The following is a 20,407-nucleotide window of genomic DNA, read 5'->3' as shown; positions in this document are numbered from 1 at the left end:
TTCATTTTGACTTGAGATGTCTGAATCAGTAACTCCACTAAAACACAAATGATTAAGAATGAAAAGGGGGAAAATTGAGGAAGAAAAGACAGAAAAGTTTCATTGTGTTTGAGAATTACAGAACACATTTTAGGTAAAACTGAAACTGTTACAGTAAAAATTAGGGCAAATATTCAATTATAATAATATTTAAAAATAAAGTACAAATGTTCCAAAATACTGCCAAAGTACAGTAACAAAGTTACTCAATTCCTGCTTCATACCCCATCTGTGGTTATTGTGCAGGATGAGAATTGTGTGTATTTGTGTGTGGTATTGTGTTGCGTTAGTGTGTGTGTGTCACAGCGAGTCATTAGAAGAGGGAGGGACTTGTGTGCAGGGACACAATGCTGGTGTTTGTGTAACGGCCCTTGTGTGGCGTCTGGATCTGTCGGCTTTCTCTCTCTCTCTCAGTTACAGTTGCTGCAAAGTGAACGAAAGATAAGTGGATAACTCAATCTCAGTCCAGCTGGATGCACCAACAGAGGTAAGAACACAGCAATCATCACATGAATGTAGTGATGATGAAACAGCCTGCTGTGATTGAATGGTGAGAAAAATTTGTGTGGAGTGAGAGAGAGGGGGCAGATTGGGAGAGAGGGGGTATGAGAGAGAGGGGAGACGGGGGAGAAGAGAGAGGCGGAGACTGAGCGAGAGAGGGGAAGACTGAGAGAGGTGGAGACTAAGGGGGGGAGACTTAGAGAGAGGGGGGAGACTGAGGGGAGGGACAGAGAGAGTGGGGAGAGACTGAGGGGAGGGACAGAGAGAGTGGGGAGAGACTTTTAGAAGAAACCTTTATTCGTCACATGCACAATTCAAGCATAGTAAAATTCATCCTCTGCATTTAACCCATCTGAAGCAGTGAACACACGCACGCACACACACCCAGAGCAGTGGGCAGCCCAGAGCGCCCGGGGAGCAGTCAGGGGTTCGGTACCTTGCTCAAGGGCACTTCAGCCCAAGGCCGCCCCACGTCAACCTAACTGCATGTCTTTGGATTGTGGGGGAAACCGGAGAAACCCAGAGGAAACCTACACAGAGAACATGCAAACTCCACACAGAAAGGCCCTTGCCAGCTGCTGGGTTCGAACCCAGAACCTTCTTGCTGTGAGGCGACCGTGCTAACCACTACACCACCGTGCTGCCCACCGTGACTTAGAGAGAGGGGGAGACTGAGAGAGGAGGGGAAAGAGAGAGTGGGGAGAGACTGAGAGAGCAGGGGGAGACTTGGGGGGGACAGAGAGAGCAGGGAGAAACTGAGAGAGAGGGGGGAGACTGAGGAGGGACAGAGAGAGCGGGGGAGACTGAGAGAGAGGGGGAAGAGAGAGAGGGGGAGACTGAGGGGGGACAGAGAGAGGGGGGAGACTGAGGGGGGGACAGAGAGAGCAGGGAGAGACTGAGGGGGGGAGAGAGAGAGGGGGGAGACTGAGAGGGGGGGACAGAGAGAGTGGGGGAGACTGAGGGGGGACAAAGAGAGCAGGGAGAGACTGAGAGAGAGGGGGAGACTGGGGGGGACAGAGAGAGCAGGGAGAGACTGAGAGAGAGGGGGGAGACTGAGGGGGGACAGAGAGCAGGGAGAGACTGAGAGAGAGGGAGAGCAGGGAGAGACTGAGAGAGAGGGGAAACAGAGAGAGGGGGAGACTGAGGGGGGGACAGAGAGAGCAGGGAGAGACTGAGAGAATGGGAGAAGAGAGGGAGGGGTGAGGCTGAGGGGGGAGAGAGAGGAGAGTGAGAGGGGGAAAGGAGGGAAGAGAGAGAGAGAGAGAGAGAGAGAGAGAGGTCACTGTGCAATTTGGCACCAGATAAATGTAAAAGAAATCCAACCCAGAGAGAGTGGAGAATAAAAGGCATGCCCCGAATGCCACTAGAGCTCCACAAAGACGGAAAGTAGGACTGAACGAGACAGAGGAGGATGTGTTCATGTTGAAAGAGAGAGAGAGAGACTCCCAACTAGGTGAGTGTTTATATCAGTATGGATCTTTAGTATATTTATTTGCATAAAGTAAGAAGGGGAATGTGTTGCAGACTTGCAGGGGAAAAATAGAGCAGAGGTGAAGGGATTAAAGGAGGGATTAATCTGTGACCACAGATTGACAGAAGGATGAAAGACGAGAAACAAAAGGGAACCATGGACAGGCAACAATAACAAACAAACTAAAACAAAGTCACTAATGTAGAGTATTGTACGCGTCAAGTTGACTTTTATGATGCATTTTGTAATTAAAATAAACTCAAAACAACTTCAGAAAGGAGTACAAGCTGAAAAAGCAAGAAATATGTCAAGAAGGTAAAAAAGGATATCATTTAAAAAAAAGCAGACAAAGGAGTTGAAAAAGAAAAAAAAACAAGTCTTATCTTGTAATACATCACTGATCAGCAGCCAGAGAGATTCTGTTACTAGTTTGTGTTTTTTGATTGTCATCGTCTTCCTCTGCTATTGGCTGACAGGAAGCAGGCGTTGTTGGTAAAGCCCTCGTTTGTGTGCTTGCCTTTTCCTGCTCATTCAGAGGTCATTAACCTTTTAGCTGGAAGATTAAAGTGACTGTAAAAGATCTTTGTAAGGTACGGTACACTTCAGAAGCTAACTGTGTGTCAAGTCGACGAAAATTTCTGTAGACTTCAAAATTCGATGTAAATTTACTGCTGTTACAGTAATAAACAATCACTTTTTATCCATCATGAAAGACACGAGGGTTATGATACTGATGTAAGGAATAAAATACTTTGGGGTGTGCTGTTTTAGGAAAATAATCAGCAACACTGCAGTGTGATGCAGTCGAATGTGAAGGTGAATTATTGTTACCACCCTGAAGTCAATTCTTTTGTTATTTGTCTGTAACAAAACGTCCTGAAGTTGCATTTAACCCTTTCATGCAGAAATTATTTAAAAGGCATTTCCAGCTTAAAATTTTTTAAATTAAAATTGCATGATGTGCATTTTATCTTTTTCAAAATGTGATATATTATAAAGTAAATAAATTGTCCATGTGTAAGAAGAGTTAAAAATGAGTTTAAAAAAATGATAATACCACTGCAATTTTAAAAAACAACTTGTTTCCATGTTTTTGAAAATAAAAATTATAATATAATATTTATAGGAAAAATATTTGTTTGAACAAAATATAGCAATATGCAAAATTGAAAGATCAGACAAAGGAGCTTGCTTGTTTGTTTATTTGTTTAAAAAAATAAAATAGAATCTGGCACAATTTTTTATTATTTAAATTTTAATATAAATTATTACTATTATTGAAATTATTTTTAATTTATTTAAAAATATAGTAATTGTATACTAGATACATGTTGCATTGATAATCAATAGTCTAAAAAGCAGCAGAAACCAGTTTTTGTCAACAAAAATTATAATACTGGGCGGCACGGTGGTGTAGTGGTTAGCATGGTCGCCTCACAGCAAGAAGGTTCTGGGTTCAAGCCCAGCGGCCGGCGGAGGCCTTTCTGTGTGGAGTTTGCATGTTCTCCCTGTGTCTGCGTGGGTTCCCTCCGGGTGCTCCGGTTTCCCCCACAGTCCAAAGACATGCAGTTAGGTTAATATGGGATGGCCTTGGGCTGAGGTGCCCTTGAGCGAGGCACCTAATTCCCAGCTGCTCCCCGGGCGCTGTTAGCATGGCTGCCCACTGCTCTGGGTGTGTGTGTGTGTGTGTGTGCTCATTGCTCACATACGTGTGCATGTGTGTTTTCACTGCTTCAGATGGGTTAAATGCAGAGAGGAAATTTCATAAGTGTGTGATGAATAAAGTTGTGCTTTCTTTCTTTCTTTCTTTCTTTCTTTCTTTCTTTCTTAATATTTTAGTAAAAATATTTTTTAACAAAATATAGCAATTTGCAACATTGAATTTGTTTGTTTTTAAAAATGGAGTCTGGCACAATTTTTAAAAAAAATAATTATTAATTTTATTAAAATTTTTGTAAAGATATACTGGATACATGTTGCACTGATAATGATACAGTGGTGCTTGAAAGTTTGTGAACCCTTTATAATTTTCTATATTTCTGCATAAATATGACCTAAAACATCATCAGATTTCCACACAAGTCCTAAAAGTAGATAAAGAGAACCCAGTTAAGCAAATGAGACAAAAATATTATACTTGGTCATTTATTTATTGAGGAAAATGATCCAATATTACATATCTGTGAGTGGCAAAAGTATGTGAACCTTTGCTTTCAGTATCTGGTGTGACCCCCTTGTGCAGCAATAACTGCAACGAAACGTTTCCGGTAACTGTTGATCAGTCCTGCACACCGGCTTGGCGGAATTTTAGCCCATTCCTCCATACAGAACAGCTTCAACTCTGGGATGTTGGTGAGTTTCCTCACATGAACTTCTCGCTTCAGGTCCTTCCACAACATTTCGATTGGATTAAGGTCAGGACTTTGACTTGGCCATTCCAAAACATTAACTTTATTCTTTAACCATTCTTTGGTAGAACGACTTGTGTGCTTAGGGTCGTTGTCTTACTGCATGACCCACCTTCTCTTGAGATTCAGTTCATGGACAGATGTCCTGACATTTTCCTTTAGAATTCGCTGGTATAATTCAGAATTCATTGTTCCATCAATGATGGCAAGCCGTCCTGGCCCAGATGCAGCAAAACATGTCCAAACCATGATACTACCACCACTGTCTTTCACAGATGGGATAAGGTTCTTATGCTGGAGTGCAATGTTTTCCTTTCTCCAAACATAACACTTCTCATTTAAACCAAAAAGTTCTATTTTGGTCTCATCCGTCCACAAAACATTTTTCCAATGGAGCACTTGCATGTGACGTCACAGCCGATCCAGATTGTGACAGACACCACCTTGTCGGTCAAACGCCATATTCCGCCTTCTACTTCTACTTCTGGTTCTACTTCTGCTTTTACTTCTACCTTTTCTTCTGGAAAACCCTACTATATACAATTCTACTACAACGGCTGCGGCTACAAGCTCTCCCTACCTGTGCACGTTTTTTATGTTTTTTGTGTGTATTTTTGCGTGGTGTTCGTCTGTACCGGACTTCAATATCCACTACAACCGTATGGGCTTACTGGACATTGGTTTCCAGCAGAAAATGACGGTTTGTAGCGATTTCCATCGCACGCACAACATTCCGGACGAGAAAAAAAAATAATAATAACATTCCGGACGAGACAGCGAGGTCTCCGTGGATTGTTATTGGAAGCAAAGCGAAGGAGGCGGCGCCGGGAGCAAAAGCGAGGCTGCAGATCCGGCCTGTTGACTAAGCTCAGAAAACAGCCACTCAAACTAGAGCCCTGCACTCCCGTGGGAGTCCCGCGGGACTCGCGGGACCCGCCGCAAAGCAGTGGGGCGCGGGACAAATTTTGAAAGCTCATTGCGGGCGCGGGCGGGACCGGAAGTGCACATATGCACGCGCGGGCGGGAGCAGGAGTGCACATATGCGGCACGGGCGGGAGCCATGATAAGCTGCAGTCCTGCTAACTAAAAACGTGTTTGAAATAAAATTTATAAATTATTAATTTATGTCTATCATATATAATTTGTGCTGGATATTTTATTTGGCATTAATAAAAACATTTTAAGATGCCTAAATTTGCAGAGAGAGTCAGATTGCCAGATTGAGTGAGGAATGGCATCTTAAATTTGCCATTGATCACCCTAACGGGAAATCCTTTGATCACTCTAATGCCTCGCCGTTCACACCCAGCCTCCAGTGACCCACACTAACATGATGCCTCAATGACACCTTAGATGAGCTGGTCATCAGAATTATGATTCTGATTCTGATCCAGGAGAGGATAACTATCTCTCGTTCGTTTCTCGATTCTTTTCCTCTTCCGTGTTTGAGATCTCCGATCATGGCAGAAGAGCAGAGCTCCTTTACTGAATCTCACAGTGCTTCAAAAGTAAGTGCTGCTTTAAAAAGAGGTACATTTACCCTTAAAAAGTCAAGAGTCCTGAAATCGGACATTTGGAAGTCGTTCTCACTCGTGTACGACGCGGATGGAAATCAGCTGCCCTTTGCTTGCTGTGATAAGTAGGCTAGGACTGTGTTTTGTTATAACATTTATATATGCTATGCTTATAGGGTATTCTATAGGATATTCTAGTTAGAAATGCTTAACAAATGTAAACTGGGTTAGCCTAATGTTTTGTATGGCTGAACAATAAATATACCAAATTTCCACTCGGAATTACGTGCTCGCCTGTCTTTTATTATTATTATTATTATTATTATTATTATTATTATTATTGCTGTAAAAAATGTCGCGTTATTATCGCGTTAACTTGACAATTTTAACGGCGATAATTTTTTTATCGCGAGATTAACGCTCTGTGACATGATGTAGGTTTTTCATAAGCTTTTGAAACTAGTAGAGATGGGATTTATGGTTCTTTGATGGGATCCACATCTTTGTGATCCGTTCTTTGAAAAGAGCCGTTCAAAAGACTGGCTCATTTGGCTCTTTTTAAATATTTATTCAGTTTTAAGAAGACAGCGTCTGTAAACTCAATGATATCCCAGAAATCCTTTCAGTAATATGCAAATTTGGCCGCCTCTGATTGGACAGCGCGACGCATCAACAGGCAGAAAAAGTGTAAAAGTACGAAATGTGTTAAGTGAGATGAAACAGTAAAGATCAGATTCAATGCAATATTTATCAACGAACAACTTAAAGTTAATATAATAGTGTACTTTATATTATAATCAAGCATGTCAAGCCTACCGTCACTGTGTAACCTGTCTCTCTGATAGAGCTGTAGACTAACTCAAGCAGTAAATCACTTCACTGACTGAAGTGGAAGAAGAGTGAAGTTCACCTCCTCTTGTTAGCTTTGCTTTGCAATAAAAAAAAACAAACAACACCCTTGGTACAAAGCAAGTCTATTCACTTTTTTATGCTGATCAGAGAATTGCAATGGTTTCTCATGTGATAAAAATGTGTGATTCGCGATTAAATATTTTAATCGCTTGACAGCACTAATTATTATTATTTGAGACACTACATGCTGAATTCAGAAACAAGGTAAATAATAACAAACGTGAACGTGAGCTGTAGATATTTATGCTCAAATCCATCTAAGTAGGGGGCGGGGCACCATCACGCTGTGTCAAGACAAGAACTTTCCTGAGAAATAGCGTGAACGTCTGCATCGTGCTGGATTTGCAGGCGGGAGCGGGACAAAATATGGCAGGCGCGGGCGGGAGCAGGACTGAAAATCATAATTTTTTTGTGGGCGGGAGCGGGACTGAAAATCATAATTCTTTGCGGGCGCGGGCGGGAGCGTGACTGCACAATGCGGGCGCAAGCGGGAGCGGGACTGAAAAATCCGACCCGCGCAGACCTCTAACTCAAACCTCCACTGCCAAGCCTCTACCTCTCCAACGCCAGGTAAACAAGACGGACGATTTGAAATTACAGCTGGAATTACCTTATTCTATTCTATAATCGGCTGGTCAGTGCTATACTCAATACTTAAGTGACTTACCCATCCAGTGAGGATCATTTTCTTGTTTACAAGATGCCACATCTGAGTCGCTGACAAATCCTGAATTTCTGTAAAGATAACTGTCCAGAGATTTATAAGCACACAGTGCTTCACCACTGAACAGCGAGAGAAAGTTGATGAGGTAATTATACACGTCCGGGTATTCCACCTCTGGCAGTTCCATATCCACTGACACAGTCGTGAAAACTCCGTCCGGTAAGCCATAAGGGTCACTAATCTGTAGATCGTTTATTTTAGACATATATCTAGTTATCTGTTCATTAGAAAAATGAGCCGTGTAGTCCGTCGGTTGAAATTGATCCATTCTGTACACGAGTGCAGCAGTATTCAGCTGTGCTGTTGACCGACAAGATGGCGGCTGTGTACTTTCCGGTCACGTGACTGCAAGATCTCTATAGCCTTCTGGCTTGTCCACATGATCTTTAGCAAACTGCAGACAAGCAGCAATGTTCTTTTTGGAGAGCAGTGGCTTTCTCCTTGCAACCCTGCCATGCACACCATTGTTGTTCAGTGTTCTCCTGATGGTGGACTCATGATCATTAATATTAGCCAATGTGAGAGAGGACTTCAGAGGCTGTCCACATGGCAACGGATTCAGGTGAATCTGATAAAATTGTTTATCGTTTCGGCCTGGCGTCCACACGGCACCGGCGTTTTGGGTGCCCCAAAACAATATTTTTTGAGAACGGGTTCCAGAGTGGAAAAATCTGGCAACGGCACCGTTGCGAAGTCGTCTGGATGAGCAGAACGGATTTGTTTACGATGACGTCACAACCACATGACTAGAACAAGCAGTACTCTCGCTGTTTTGTATGAACATTCACTTTTGTATACAGCTTTTCTTTTAAATAAACAAGTAACTGAACCATTGTTCACACACAATATAAAAAGTTATATAAATTATATAAAAATGCTTTTCAAAATGTTCACACACAATAAGAAAATTAAGTTATATAAAACTATGCACACTAATAAAACTAATTTGTACGCACAGAAGGCACGATTTCCTCTCGTAGTCGCAGCCATCTTCTTCTTGTTGTTGTGTGCTTGTTCCTGTGAGTGCTTCACACCGGGTAGAAGAAGGGGTTTATGCGCATGCGTCCTACTTCTTCTATTGTTCTGGTGTCTCCAATGGGACCGTCTTACAGCGCACGTAGAGGTGTGGCATGTGCATTGCATCGTTTTCAGCAAGCGTTGCGTTGCCATATGTACCTGATATTTTACTGATCCATTGCCCATGTGGACGCGATATTTTTTTTAATAAAATCTCGTTGCCGTTGTCGTGTGGATGTAGCCTAAGTAACTGAGGCTTTTACACGCCTTGCTCTTGGAGTGATCTTTGTTGGTCGACCACTCCTGGGGAGGGTAACAATGGTCTTGAATTTCCCCCATTTGTACACAATCTGTCTGACTGTGGATTGGTGGAGTCCAAACTCTTTAGAGATGGTTTTGTGACCTTTTCCAGGCTGATGAGCATCAACAACGCTTTTTCTGAGGTCCTCAGAAATCTCCTTTGTTCGTGCCATGATACACTTCCACAGACATGTGTTGTGAAGATCAGACTTTGATAGATCCCTGTTCTTTAAATAAAACAGGGTGCCCACTCACACCTGATTGTCATCCCATTGATTGAAAACACCTGACTCTAATTTCACCTTCAAATTAACTGCTAATCCTAGGGGTTCACATACTTTTGCCACTCACAGATATGTAATATTGGATCATTTTCCTCAATAAATAAATGACCAAGTATGATATTTTTGTCTCATTTGTTTAACTGGGTTCTCTTTAAAATATTATACGTTTTGTCAACAAAACATAATCTCATCATCTCAAGCCACTTCATCCTTCTACAGGGTCGCAGGCAAGCTGGAGCCCATCCCAGCTGACCACGGGCGAAAGGCAGGGTACACCCTGGAAAAGTCGCCAGGTCATCACAGGGCTGACACATAGACACAGACAACCATTCACACTCACATTCACACCTACGGTCAATTTAGAGTCACCAGTTAACCTAACCTGCATGTCTTTGGACTGTGGGGGAAACCGGAGCACCCGGAGGAAACCCACGCGGACACGGGGAGAACATGCAAACTCCACACAGAAAGGCCCTCACCGGCCATGGGGCTCGAACCCAGGACCTTCTTGCTGTGAGGCGACAGCGCTAACCACTACACCACCGTGCCGCCCACAAAACATATTTTAGTAAAAATATTTTTGAACAAAATATAGCAATTTGCAAAATTGAGTTTGTTTGTTTGTTTTTAAAAATGGAGTCTGGCACAAAATAAATAAATAATTAATTAATTAATTAATTAATTAATTAATTTCATAAAATTTTTTGTAACGATATACTGGATACATGTTGCATTGATAATGATAAATAAAAAGCAACCGAAACCAGGAGATTGATTGATTTTGAAATAAAGTGATGCTCTCAAGTAATTTGGAGCTGATGTACATCTTAGATTTTCCTTAAATTCCAGAAATCCCTAACTGTGGACACTATGTATAAAAGTGTGTTAATAAAACAGAAAAAAATGCAGCTTGTTACCACAGAAACTGCAAAATGCAACATTCTCTTTTAATATTTATACTTTTACCATGTCTCACAACTTAATTACAGCTTTATCTTAGACTGTTACATGGTGCTGACACTGGAGACTCCTTCCATCAACACTAAATAAGCATCTTGTCACAGAAGGTTTCACCATATCAACAATTACACATTTATAATCTCTTTAGTCTTAGATTATGTTGCGAGTCTGGCATACAACTCCCTAATAATTAGTTGTTACCATGGAAATAATATTGTATTCAGAATCGGAATCAGAATCAGAATTATGTTTATTGGCCAAGTGTGTTGACACTTGACACACAAGGAATTTGGTTCCGGCAGTTAGTGTTTCTCTAGAGATACAGGAAAAAACTGTAAATATATGTATATGTAAGTTATTTATATGTAATATAAGAAAAATGTATATATGTTTATGTAATGTACAATATAAACAATATAGACATTACATAATATAAATATGCAATCTACAAGAACTAGTATAACAATTATATACAATATACATAATATACAATACCTATATTATATACAATTTGTCTAAAATATCTGTATTATACAATATCTACAATATACAATTCAATATTCAGATGAATGCTTAGCTGTGGTTTGCCTTACAGCCAGAAGAACTGTTATCAGAGGAAAGAGCTGTTATAGAAAATGAATCAACACCTTCTGACCAATCAGATTTGAGAATGTAACAACAGTGTGGTATAAATTTAATTATTCTATCCATAGTCACTGGATATGAGCAATCGTGCGCTCTGGCTACTCTACTACTAGGATATCAGCTCATATACTGTAAGTAGAGAAAAACAAAATGGTGATGCATTTTGCTGAGCCAACCGAGGATGAAATAAAAACTGTACTCAAAAACAAAACCCCCAAAATGTTTTTAAAAAGGCAACAAAATCTGGAATGAAAGTATTTGATGGTAAGAACATATCTTTGTTTTATTTTTCAATAATAATAATGATGATTATTATTACCACATTTTTCACAAATTGCTCCTGTCATTTTGCCGGTTTGTTTACATTCTAAGTGGAAATGATTCTGTCAGATGTGTTGTATAAAGTTTTTATTGATCGAATTTGCAAAAAATAAAAATGCTCAGTTTCTCAAAATCCAGTGAATGTGGATAGAATAAAACAGTTATTCCACTCAATCTTGTTGTACATGGCTTGTAGCCGACTCAGTGCTACGCACCTCATCAGCTATCAGCTCATGTATGACTAGAATAACTGTTATTTTATATATTACCCATACTTAGGCATTATATCTTTAAATTAAAAACAATTCGGTCTATGTAATAATACAATATTCTATATCAATTGATTATCGTTCAGGAGAAAATTGAGCTGATCCCTGGCGTATAGTGAGATTTATATTAAGTCTGTGATCACTCCAAGAATATGATAATATATGCATCATAGAGCCACTAAAGTTTGTTAAACACTGCGTCCTCATTTGGATGTCATTCTTCTCTTAGGTACTGATGAAGAGGATGAAGAAGATTTCCACACAAACATTCTAAACCACTTGCATACAGTGTCATTTGGGAAAGATGTGTGTTTGAGTGTGTGTGTGTGTGTGTGTGTGTGTGTGTGTGTGTGTGTGTGTGTGTGTGTGTGTGTGTGTGTGTGTGAGGAGGATCCGAGTAGTGCCTCCTCCCAAAAGGTTGGTTCTCACATCAGCCTGAGAGGAAGAAAAGGGCGAACGTAGTGGAAGGATGACGGAACAGAAAGCTGGGTCAGTCCTTTGTCTTTTTGTAAATATACAAATAAATGTGTATAGTCCTTATACAAGAATAATCTGGGATATACTCCTAGTAAGTCCGAAATTTGTGTTTCGTGTCTTCACAGCCTCCTTACTAAGCTGATTAATGGGGGCGTGGCTGGGCTGGTGGGCGTGACCTGCGTGTTCCCCATTGATCTGGCTAAGACCCGCCTCCAGAATCAGCAGGGTGCTCGTGTCTATAGTGGGATGTGAGTATTAGTTTCACTACAGCACGCTTTATGCTTCATGGAATCAATTAACAAAAATAGTTTTCCCTAATTCATCGATCATACGATATCTGTGCGATCAAACGTGGCAATTTGAGCATAACATTTTAACAACCTGAACATTTAGTCTCGTTATTGTATTTTCACGTAACCATCAATGACGTTAGTATAAGCTAGGTGAAGTAGGTTCACTTCCTGTCAAAGTCAATGTCATTATCATGTCGTGTAGTGCACAGTGAACTGATGTAGTGAGTGCGTTTTCACTTCGACATTACACAAACACGTTAAACGAAAACCAGGCGGAATGGTGATGCAGTGATTATTACTGTTACCTCACAGCAAGAAGGTTCTGGGTTCAAACTTTTCAGTTGACTTGGGGCCTTGTTCTCCTTCTCGTGCTTGTGTGGGTTTCCTCCAGGTGCTCCAATTTCCTCCCACATTCCAAAGATATGCGGATTACGTCAACTGGCTACTCTAATGCCGCTTTTCCACTACCAACGCGGCTGAGTTGGGCTGAGCCGTGCCGTGCTGAGTTGGGCTGAGTCAAGCTGAGTGGGGCTGTTGGCGTTGCATTTTGACTACAACCGCGCTGAACCATGCTGGCTGGAAGTGGGTGGACACATTGGGTGGAGTTAGCGAAAGTGGGTGGACGTCACGTGATGTCGTTAGGCGGCGCAAACAGTGACATCAGTGATCTTTTAAGCGGTAGTCTCACGACCCGGATAGTAAACAATAAACATGGAGTCGTTAGTGTTGCTGGTCTTGGTGCTGTGGCTTGTTGTCACCGACAACGCCAACAGATTCTGGCAAGAGCGTATAGATGAGGCGAGGCGCATAAGGCTTCAGAAATTCTCGTAATTCGTAATTCTTCTTCCGGGTTTACGGTGTTTACAGATCCCAGCGTGCTCGCAGGGCGTGTGTGGGTGTGTGAGGACACTCCTCACCAATCAGTGCACAGGGGAGTGTCTCCTCACGCCCCTAGCCCCACTCGGCTCGGTTTGGCTCGCTTCAGCCCTACTCCAAAACCGTGCGAGTTTTGGGTGCTAAGCAGGGCTGAAGCGAGCTGAGTCGTGCTGCTCTGAGGTAGTCGAAACGCGAGCCGTGTTGGGCTGAAGTGAGCTGAAGCGAGCTGAAGTGAGCTGAAAAAGGGTAGTGGAAAAGGGCCATAAATTCAGCCACTCAGAAACTCCTCCCACAGTCCAAAGACATGCAAATTAGATCAACTGACTACTCTAAATTCAGCCACTTAGGCCCTGTCCACACGGCAACGGATTCAGGTGAATCTGATAAAATTGTTTATCGTTTCAGCCTGGCGTCCACACGGCACCGGCGTTTTCAGTGCCCCAAAACGAAATCTTTTGAGAACGGTTTCCAGAGTGGAAAAATCTGGCAACGGTGCCGTTGTGAAGTCGTCTGGATGAGTAGAACGGATTTGTTTACGATGACGTCACAACCACATGACTGTCAGTGCTTCACGCCGGGTAGAAGTGTAACGAACTCGATGCGAGTTGTCAACAAATCCTATAACTTGGTTCATGAAACGCGCTTACAAAATATTTTCACTGTGAATATTTATTGTGTAATGGTGCAAAGTGAGAGAGAGAGAGAGAGAGAGAGAGAGAGAGAGAGAATAGCCCTTAGGGCAGAGTCTTTAGTCCAAACACTGCGGAAGCAGTACCAAACCGCGCACCGCCCGTGCGCTTTCCAAAAACAAAAACAATCCCGCCAGCAAAAATAGGAAAAAAAAAAAGGAGCGATCTCACCTCTTCAGATGTTGGTTTAAGTCCGACAATACATTCCTCAAAAAGGGCATAGAAGAACAAAGTAATCCATCAACATGTAGCATTCAATTTATTCCGGACCATTAAAGAATTCTGGAGGATATCAGAATGTTGGCGTACCGGCTTCCATCTACCCCCATTCATTCCTCTTTCCGCGTCTTTTGTTTTACGCTACTGATTAATAATCAAAACTATGTGGCTGATGCTACAGAAGAAGGGGTTTATGTGCATGCGTCTACTTCTATTGTTCTGGTGTCTCCGATGGGACCATCTTACAGCGCACGTAGAGGTGTGGCATGTGTATTGCATCATTTTCAGCAAGCGTTGCGTTGCCATATGTACCTGATATTTTACTGATCCGTTGCCCATGTGGACGCGATATTTTTTAAAAAAAAATCTCGTTGCCGTTGTCGTGTGGATGTAGCCTTAGAAACTCTTCCCACAGTCCAAAGACATGCAGATTAGGTCAACTGGCTACTCTAAATTCAGCCACTTAGAAACTCCTCCCACACTGTAAAAAAAAATCCGTTGTTTTTACGGAAAAACACTGGCAGCTGTGGTTGCCAGAATAATCCTGTTAAAAATACAGTGAAATGTAAACAACATTACAGAATAACTTGTACATTTCACTGGGATTCCATGTACAATTAATGATAACTAAATGTAAATTTTACAGGTATTCAATGTACAATAATCAATGCATAACTGTTAATTTTACGGATATTCATTGTACAATAAACAATGATTCAAAATGGCTACAAGCAATGATCTACTAGACAGATTTTTTGGGGGGCTTTTTTCACCTTTATTGGATAGGACAGTGTAGAGACAGGAAATGAGCTGGAGAGAGATCAGGAAATGACCTTTGGTCAGAATCGAACCCAGGTCCCCGGATTCATGGTATGGCGCCTTAGTCGACTGAGCCACGACGGTGGCTGTTTTTTTATTTTTTAACAGGGCAATGATGTAATTTTAACTATCACATTCTGTTTTAGTATTACAGTTTGTCTGTGTTTAAACTACAGCAATTTGTAAATTCTACAAAAAAATATGATCAATTCAACATATTCTTACTGTTAAATTAACAGTGGTATTTGGTTAGGAGTTTTACAGTATATTGATGTAAATTACACATTGCTTCATTGTTTTTGTATTTACAGTTTTTTTATGTCATGATTTTACATAAATTCACTGTTAATTCTACGGACATTTTTTACAGTGCACGGTCCAAAGACATGCAGATTAGGTCAACTGGCTACTCTAAATTCAGCCACTTAGAAACTCCTCCCACGGTCCAAAGATATGCAGATTAGGTCAACTGGCTACTCTAAATTCAGCCACTCAGAAACTCCTCCCACGGTCCAAAGACATGCAAATTAGGTCAACTGACTACTCTAAATTCAGCCACTTAGAAACTCCTCCCCCAGTCCAAAGACATGCAGATTAGGTCAACTGGCTACTCTAAATTCAGCCATTTAGAAACTCCTCCCACGGTCCAAAGACATGCAGATTAGGTCAACTGGCTACTCTAAATTCAGCCACTCAGAAACTCCTCCCACGGTCCAAAGACATGAAGATTACGTCAACTGGCTACTCTAAATTCAGCCACTTAGAAACTCCTCCCACGGTCCAAAGACATGCAGATTAGGTCAACCGGCTACTCTAAATTCAGCCACTCAGAAACTCCTCCCACGGTCCAAAGACATGCAGATTAGGTCAACTGGCTACTCTAAATTCAGCCACTTAGAAACTCCTCCCCCAGTCCAAAGACATGCAGATTAGGTCAACTGGCTACTCTAAATTCAGCCACTCAGAAACTCCTCCCACGGTCCAAAGACATGAAGATTACGTCAACTGGCTACTCTAAATTCAGCCACTTAGAAACTCCTCCCACGGTCCAAAGACATGCAGATTAGGTCAACCGGCTACTCTAAATTCAGCCACTCAGAAACTCCTCCCACGGTCCAAAGACATGCAGATTAGGTCAACTGGCTACTCTAAATTCAGCCACTCAGAAACTCCTCCCACGGTCCAAAGACATGCAGATTATGACACTTTGACACTTGTCTTCAATTGCAGACACTGAGCTTTTAACTATGCTTCGCCATGTTGCTCTATCCAAGGCATCCCCTTCCTACGTCTGATCAATAACTTCGGTATCTTCCTCTTCATGACGTCCTTGTACCTCAGTTTCTGTCCTCCTTGTCTCCTCTTTCCTCGGCTCAGTTCTCCGTAGAAAACAGCTTTGGGTAGTCGCGTGTCAGGCATGCGCCAGATGTGTCCAGCGCAATGAAGTTGGGAGGCTGTGATAAGGGCTTCCACACTTACTGTTTTGGCTCGCCTGAGGACTTCTACACTGGGGATCTTGTCCTGCCATCTCATGTTGAGGATTTGACGCAGGTGTCGGAATTGTAGCCTGGCCAGTTTCTTGAAGTGTTTATGGTAGAGTATCATGCATTCAGTGGCGTAAAGCAGAGATGGTAAAACTGTGGCACTGTATACTTTCAACTTGGTGGTTCTCTTGATGTCATGGCGAGACCATAGTTGCTTTTGTAATGCACTGAAGGCTTTGGTGGCAGCTTGAATCCGTCGGTCTACCTCCAAGTCTTGATGAGTTTGTGTTTGTCACTGCACTGCCTAAGTAGACGAAACTCTCAGAACTAGCTAGAAACTGTCATATTCACTGCTAAGCATCCCAGGGTGCGTTGCATCTTCTCACAATTTACTGTATACATTTTCAAAACAAACACTTTCTCACAATAAGAGTAAAGAACTGTTCAAACACCTGTATCACTGTCAAAGTGGTCAAACTGTTAATAACTGGAATAATCCTAAGCAAGAAAGTTTGATTGTTTGTTTGTTCAATAGAAACTTCAATTTCCAGTTTTACAGCCTAGGAATTAGCTTCACCCCCCCAGCCAGAACAAACCAATCAATCAATCAATCAAGTCCTTCCCACGCCATGTGGCGCATAGGGCAGCGCCGATCTCTGTTTCCCTTGGCCTCTCACCTATTACATAGCTAGGGTTACAGTGGGGAGCTGGTCCACTGGTAACCGTGAGAGTTTGACTCCCCACTCACATCTGTATTGCAGCATGCCTTGCAAGACGGCAGTAGGTACCATTTTTATGATGGTCTTTGGTATGACCCGACCGTGAGTAGAACTCGTGATCTCCCGATCAAGAAGCGGACATGGTAACCACTAGGCCAACTCACGGTGAACAAAGCTCTAGCCTTTTTACCTTACCCACTATGGAGTAAGCAGGGTGAGGTATTGTTTTCGGTCGGGTTTTTTTGTTTCTTTGTTTTTTTGTTAGCAACATTACGGGAAAACGGCTGGACCAATCTTCATGAAACTTCCAGGATAGATGGGCATTGGTCTCAAATAGAACCTCCAACATTTTGAGGTTCATCCAGTCAAGGTCAAGGTGACCAAAAAGGTTAAAAAAAAAAATCTCAGAGCTCATACTGCAGGAGCGCTGCCTCGGAAAGATTCCTCCAACAAACACGCTGGATCACTACCTGCCTCATTTGCATACACTATGCTGTCATTGGATGGTTTCTTGATTCATTTACTGTACAAACGCAAAGGAAGGGGTTTTGGCCACACCCACTTTTAAACCCCATTGATAAAAACTTCCCCGCTCTGTTGATTTATTATTATTACCTCGCCCACTATGGACTAGACTAAAAAAATTGCTTTCAGACACGTTTATGCTTATTACAGAGGGAACGTGCGTTCCACTGAGCTCTAGCGCTGGGCCATTTCCGGGAAATAAGAGTTTGGGTCATGGCGACAGCGTGTGTATGTCAGCCTCGGTTCGGAGGTTTCAGTTTCGAAAACTGTAAGAGGTAAGAGTAGAATAATATAAAGTACAGACACTTGGTATCGTTTACGTCTGTGATTTTTAAATTGTTCATTTTTGGATTATGCTTCATTTTTTGTGGCTACTGCCTCATAGAGTAAATATATATGCAATATTTACTGTATGGACATGGGATCAGAAAACTATTTTATTTATAAGCAGTAGCCACATGGACCCATAGGGTACCTATTTTTTTTTTCACGGTATCTTCCTTCATATTCATCATAAGTGCTACCGGGTAAGGTTTATTTTGCCTGGCAACACTTACTTTTTTTTTTTTTTAAGTGGAAGCACAACATAGCATGTAACATAATTGCAATTCTCTGCTTTAAAGTTTACAGACTGCCCCTTTAAAAGCAGAGGACAGTCAGAGCGTGTGGGAAACATTAATCCATGTTTATATTCCAACTGGACGGTTGGGTGGAGGTTCATTCTGGTGGAGATTATCATCATGTGGCTTGTGTTATGACTCAGACAGATGTAAAATGATGTGCTTTCACTATATACAGCCTCCAAATTCCACTCTTTTTTGTTTGCGTGTGTGTGTGTCTGTGTGTGTGTGTGTGTTTTAAATTTGGTATGCAACAATGAGCTAACCTTTTGTGTGGTAGGTGCCATTAAAACAGAGCAGAATCGTAGGGGGTTTTTTTTGGCATCTTTTTCCTTCCTCGTTCACTTACATAAGAATCCTAGTGAATACCTAAGCAAGGAGGGGAAAGGGCTCACTGCCACGTTTGAGGCACTTTTTCCAGAATAGTGTGGTTCTTAAAGGAAGGGATTTTTTTTCCCAGTGCTGTGATTCACTGGGAGCTCTGAGTCATGTGTCCATTTATGGTCCTTTATTTAGAACTGGGTTAGAAGAGTGGTACTGGTGAATACTGGAGACAGCCTCTACTCACATTTTTTAAGAATCTCACTTGTACTATTTAATCATTGTCTTCGTGCTTAATCATTCCCTTGCTTTATTATTCATTTATTCACTGTGTAATTACAGAAGTTAAAACTGTAACTCTAGCCCCCCAGACACATGCTAGGAGTTTCATGAGTTAATTCTTTTAAACGATATTAAAAAATAATTTATTTCAAACTTCAAAAGCAGCATGCAAATGTAATAAAGGCATGGCGCAGGGTTGTGTCACTTATCTACACCGAGTCACATAAAATACTTTGTTTTGAAATCGATAAAATAAATCACAATTCCACCTTACCTTTAGATAATTTTAGACCAAACTTCATAGCATCTTTAGTGCTTTTAGGAACAGCATTTTCCTTCATCATTTGTAATTCTTCCTCGCTTACGGTGACGAACCGATTGGCCGCCATTTTGCCAAATCACTTGAGGCGATTATCGAGAAATAGTCTGAATTTCTCGACTAATCAGCGTGCAATTTCCTATAATCACCTCTGTATTTATACTAATTTTCATTATTTTCCATCAATAAGACCTTATGATATAATGCACTGCTCAGCCCTAATAGTTTCCCAGTCTAATATTTTGATAGATATTAGATTTTATCTCTTCGAATCTATCTAATATCACCAGAAGCCATCATTATGTAGAATATGTTTTCCTGAGTGAGAAGTACAAACTTTTAAAGTTACGCAACCTATAAGAGTTGCAAACATTGGTGCATTGGAAGTTTAGCACCTTTTGACAGTATTTTCATTTTTATGCTTAAAGCTAGACGGCCTTTCAATTTCATAAAATCAGTGAAATTTAATTCCCTCTGATATTTGGTCATTGTGATATATATGTTATTTACCAGCTGGGAGGTCCGTATCGTGAAGTACCATGACTGAGGTCTTGAAAGTACTGACCGAGGTCACGGTATTTCCCAATACGGACCAACCTTAAGCTGGGAAATAATATATTTATTTTTTTCTTTACCAAATTCTAACAGAAAACGAGAGCGCCTGAAAGGGAAAACTGAGCCGAGCTGCCATTTTGAATCCTCATTCACGGCTGTAATGCAAATTGCTTCCTCCTCGGTATACAAGTGCACTTCCATGGCAGGAAAAAAACTACATTTTGCCGCCTATGTAGTCCCCTGTTTATACAAAATTGAGTCATTCAGGATTCAGCCATGTTTCTGCTCGGCGTTAGCAAGTTACAGGTTTTTAGGTTTCTCCTGAAATGTTTTATTTTATTTCATCTTCCTCAGGGTAGTAAAACTCGCTTTTGCTGTGAACACTGTCGTTATCGCTATCCATGCTGTAAAATTAATGCTATTCTCCTGAGAAATGCTGGCAAAAATTTATAAGATTTTTGATAAAAATCTTATAAATAAATCTTATAAATAAAAGATAAATGTTGACAAAAAATTCTACTAAGTTTGTTGTTGTTGTGAACAAGTGAGTCGCCAGAGGTCCGTAACTGGGGTCCGTATTGTAGGATACAGACCCGCTTGCCAGCCAATCAGAGTGCAGGATTTGATAGAAACCGGACCGCAAAAAAAAAAATGTTTATTTCTGTAATATCTCACAAAATATCAGGCCATTCTGTGGCTGGGAAGTTATTTAATTTGAGGGGATTCCCGAGCAAATAATGTGCATGAAATCGCTCACTTCATGCAGTCAAGCAGACAAAGGAAGTCCGTGTGCACGTGTGCAGGTTTGCCTTCTTCTTCTTCTTCTTTTAGGTTTTACGGCAGC

The 20,407-nt window shown here is 41.4% G+C and overlaps 1 protein-coding gene across 4 annotated transcripts in view; it reads left to right on the top strand.

The window, feature by feature from the left end:
* Nucleotides 1-441: 441 nt before the first annotated feature.
* slc25a18 (solute carrier family 25 member 18) overlaps nucleotides 442-20,407 on the top strand; it is a 43,718-nt gene continuing 23,752 nt past the window's right edge. Inside the window, exons 1-3 of one of the 4 annotated variants that reach the window (XM_060928328.1) lie at nucleotides 442-526; nucleotides 11,756-11,854; nucleotides 11,968-12,090. In XM_060928328.1, coding sequence (XP_060784311.1) covers nucleotides 11,835-11,854; nucleotides 11,968-12,090 — 143 coding nt within the window. In that variant the 5' untranslated portion in view covers nucleotides 442-526; nucleotides 11,756-11,834. Of the gene's footprint in view, nucleotides 527-1,797; nucleotides 1,994-4,299; nucleotides 4,364-9,403; nucleotides 9,464-11,594; nucleotides 11,855-11,967; nucleotides 12,091-20,407 lie in introns of those variants that run through there. The other 3 variants (XM_060928325.1, XM_060928326.1, XM_060928327.1) reach the window with 3 other exon arrangements.

Source organism: Neoarius graeffei, chromosome 8 (assembly GCF_027579695.1).
Source record: "Neoarius graeffei isolate fNeoGra1 chromosome 8, fNeoGra1.pri, whole genome shotgun sequence".
Classification (NCBI taxonomy): Eukaryota; Metazoa; Chordata; class Actinopteri; order Siluriformes; family Ariidae; genus Neoarius; species Neoarius graeffei.
Note: the sequence above shows the minus strand (reverse complement) of the source record. Positions and strands in the feature narration are given on the sequence as shown.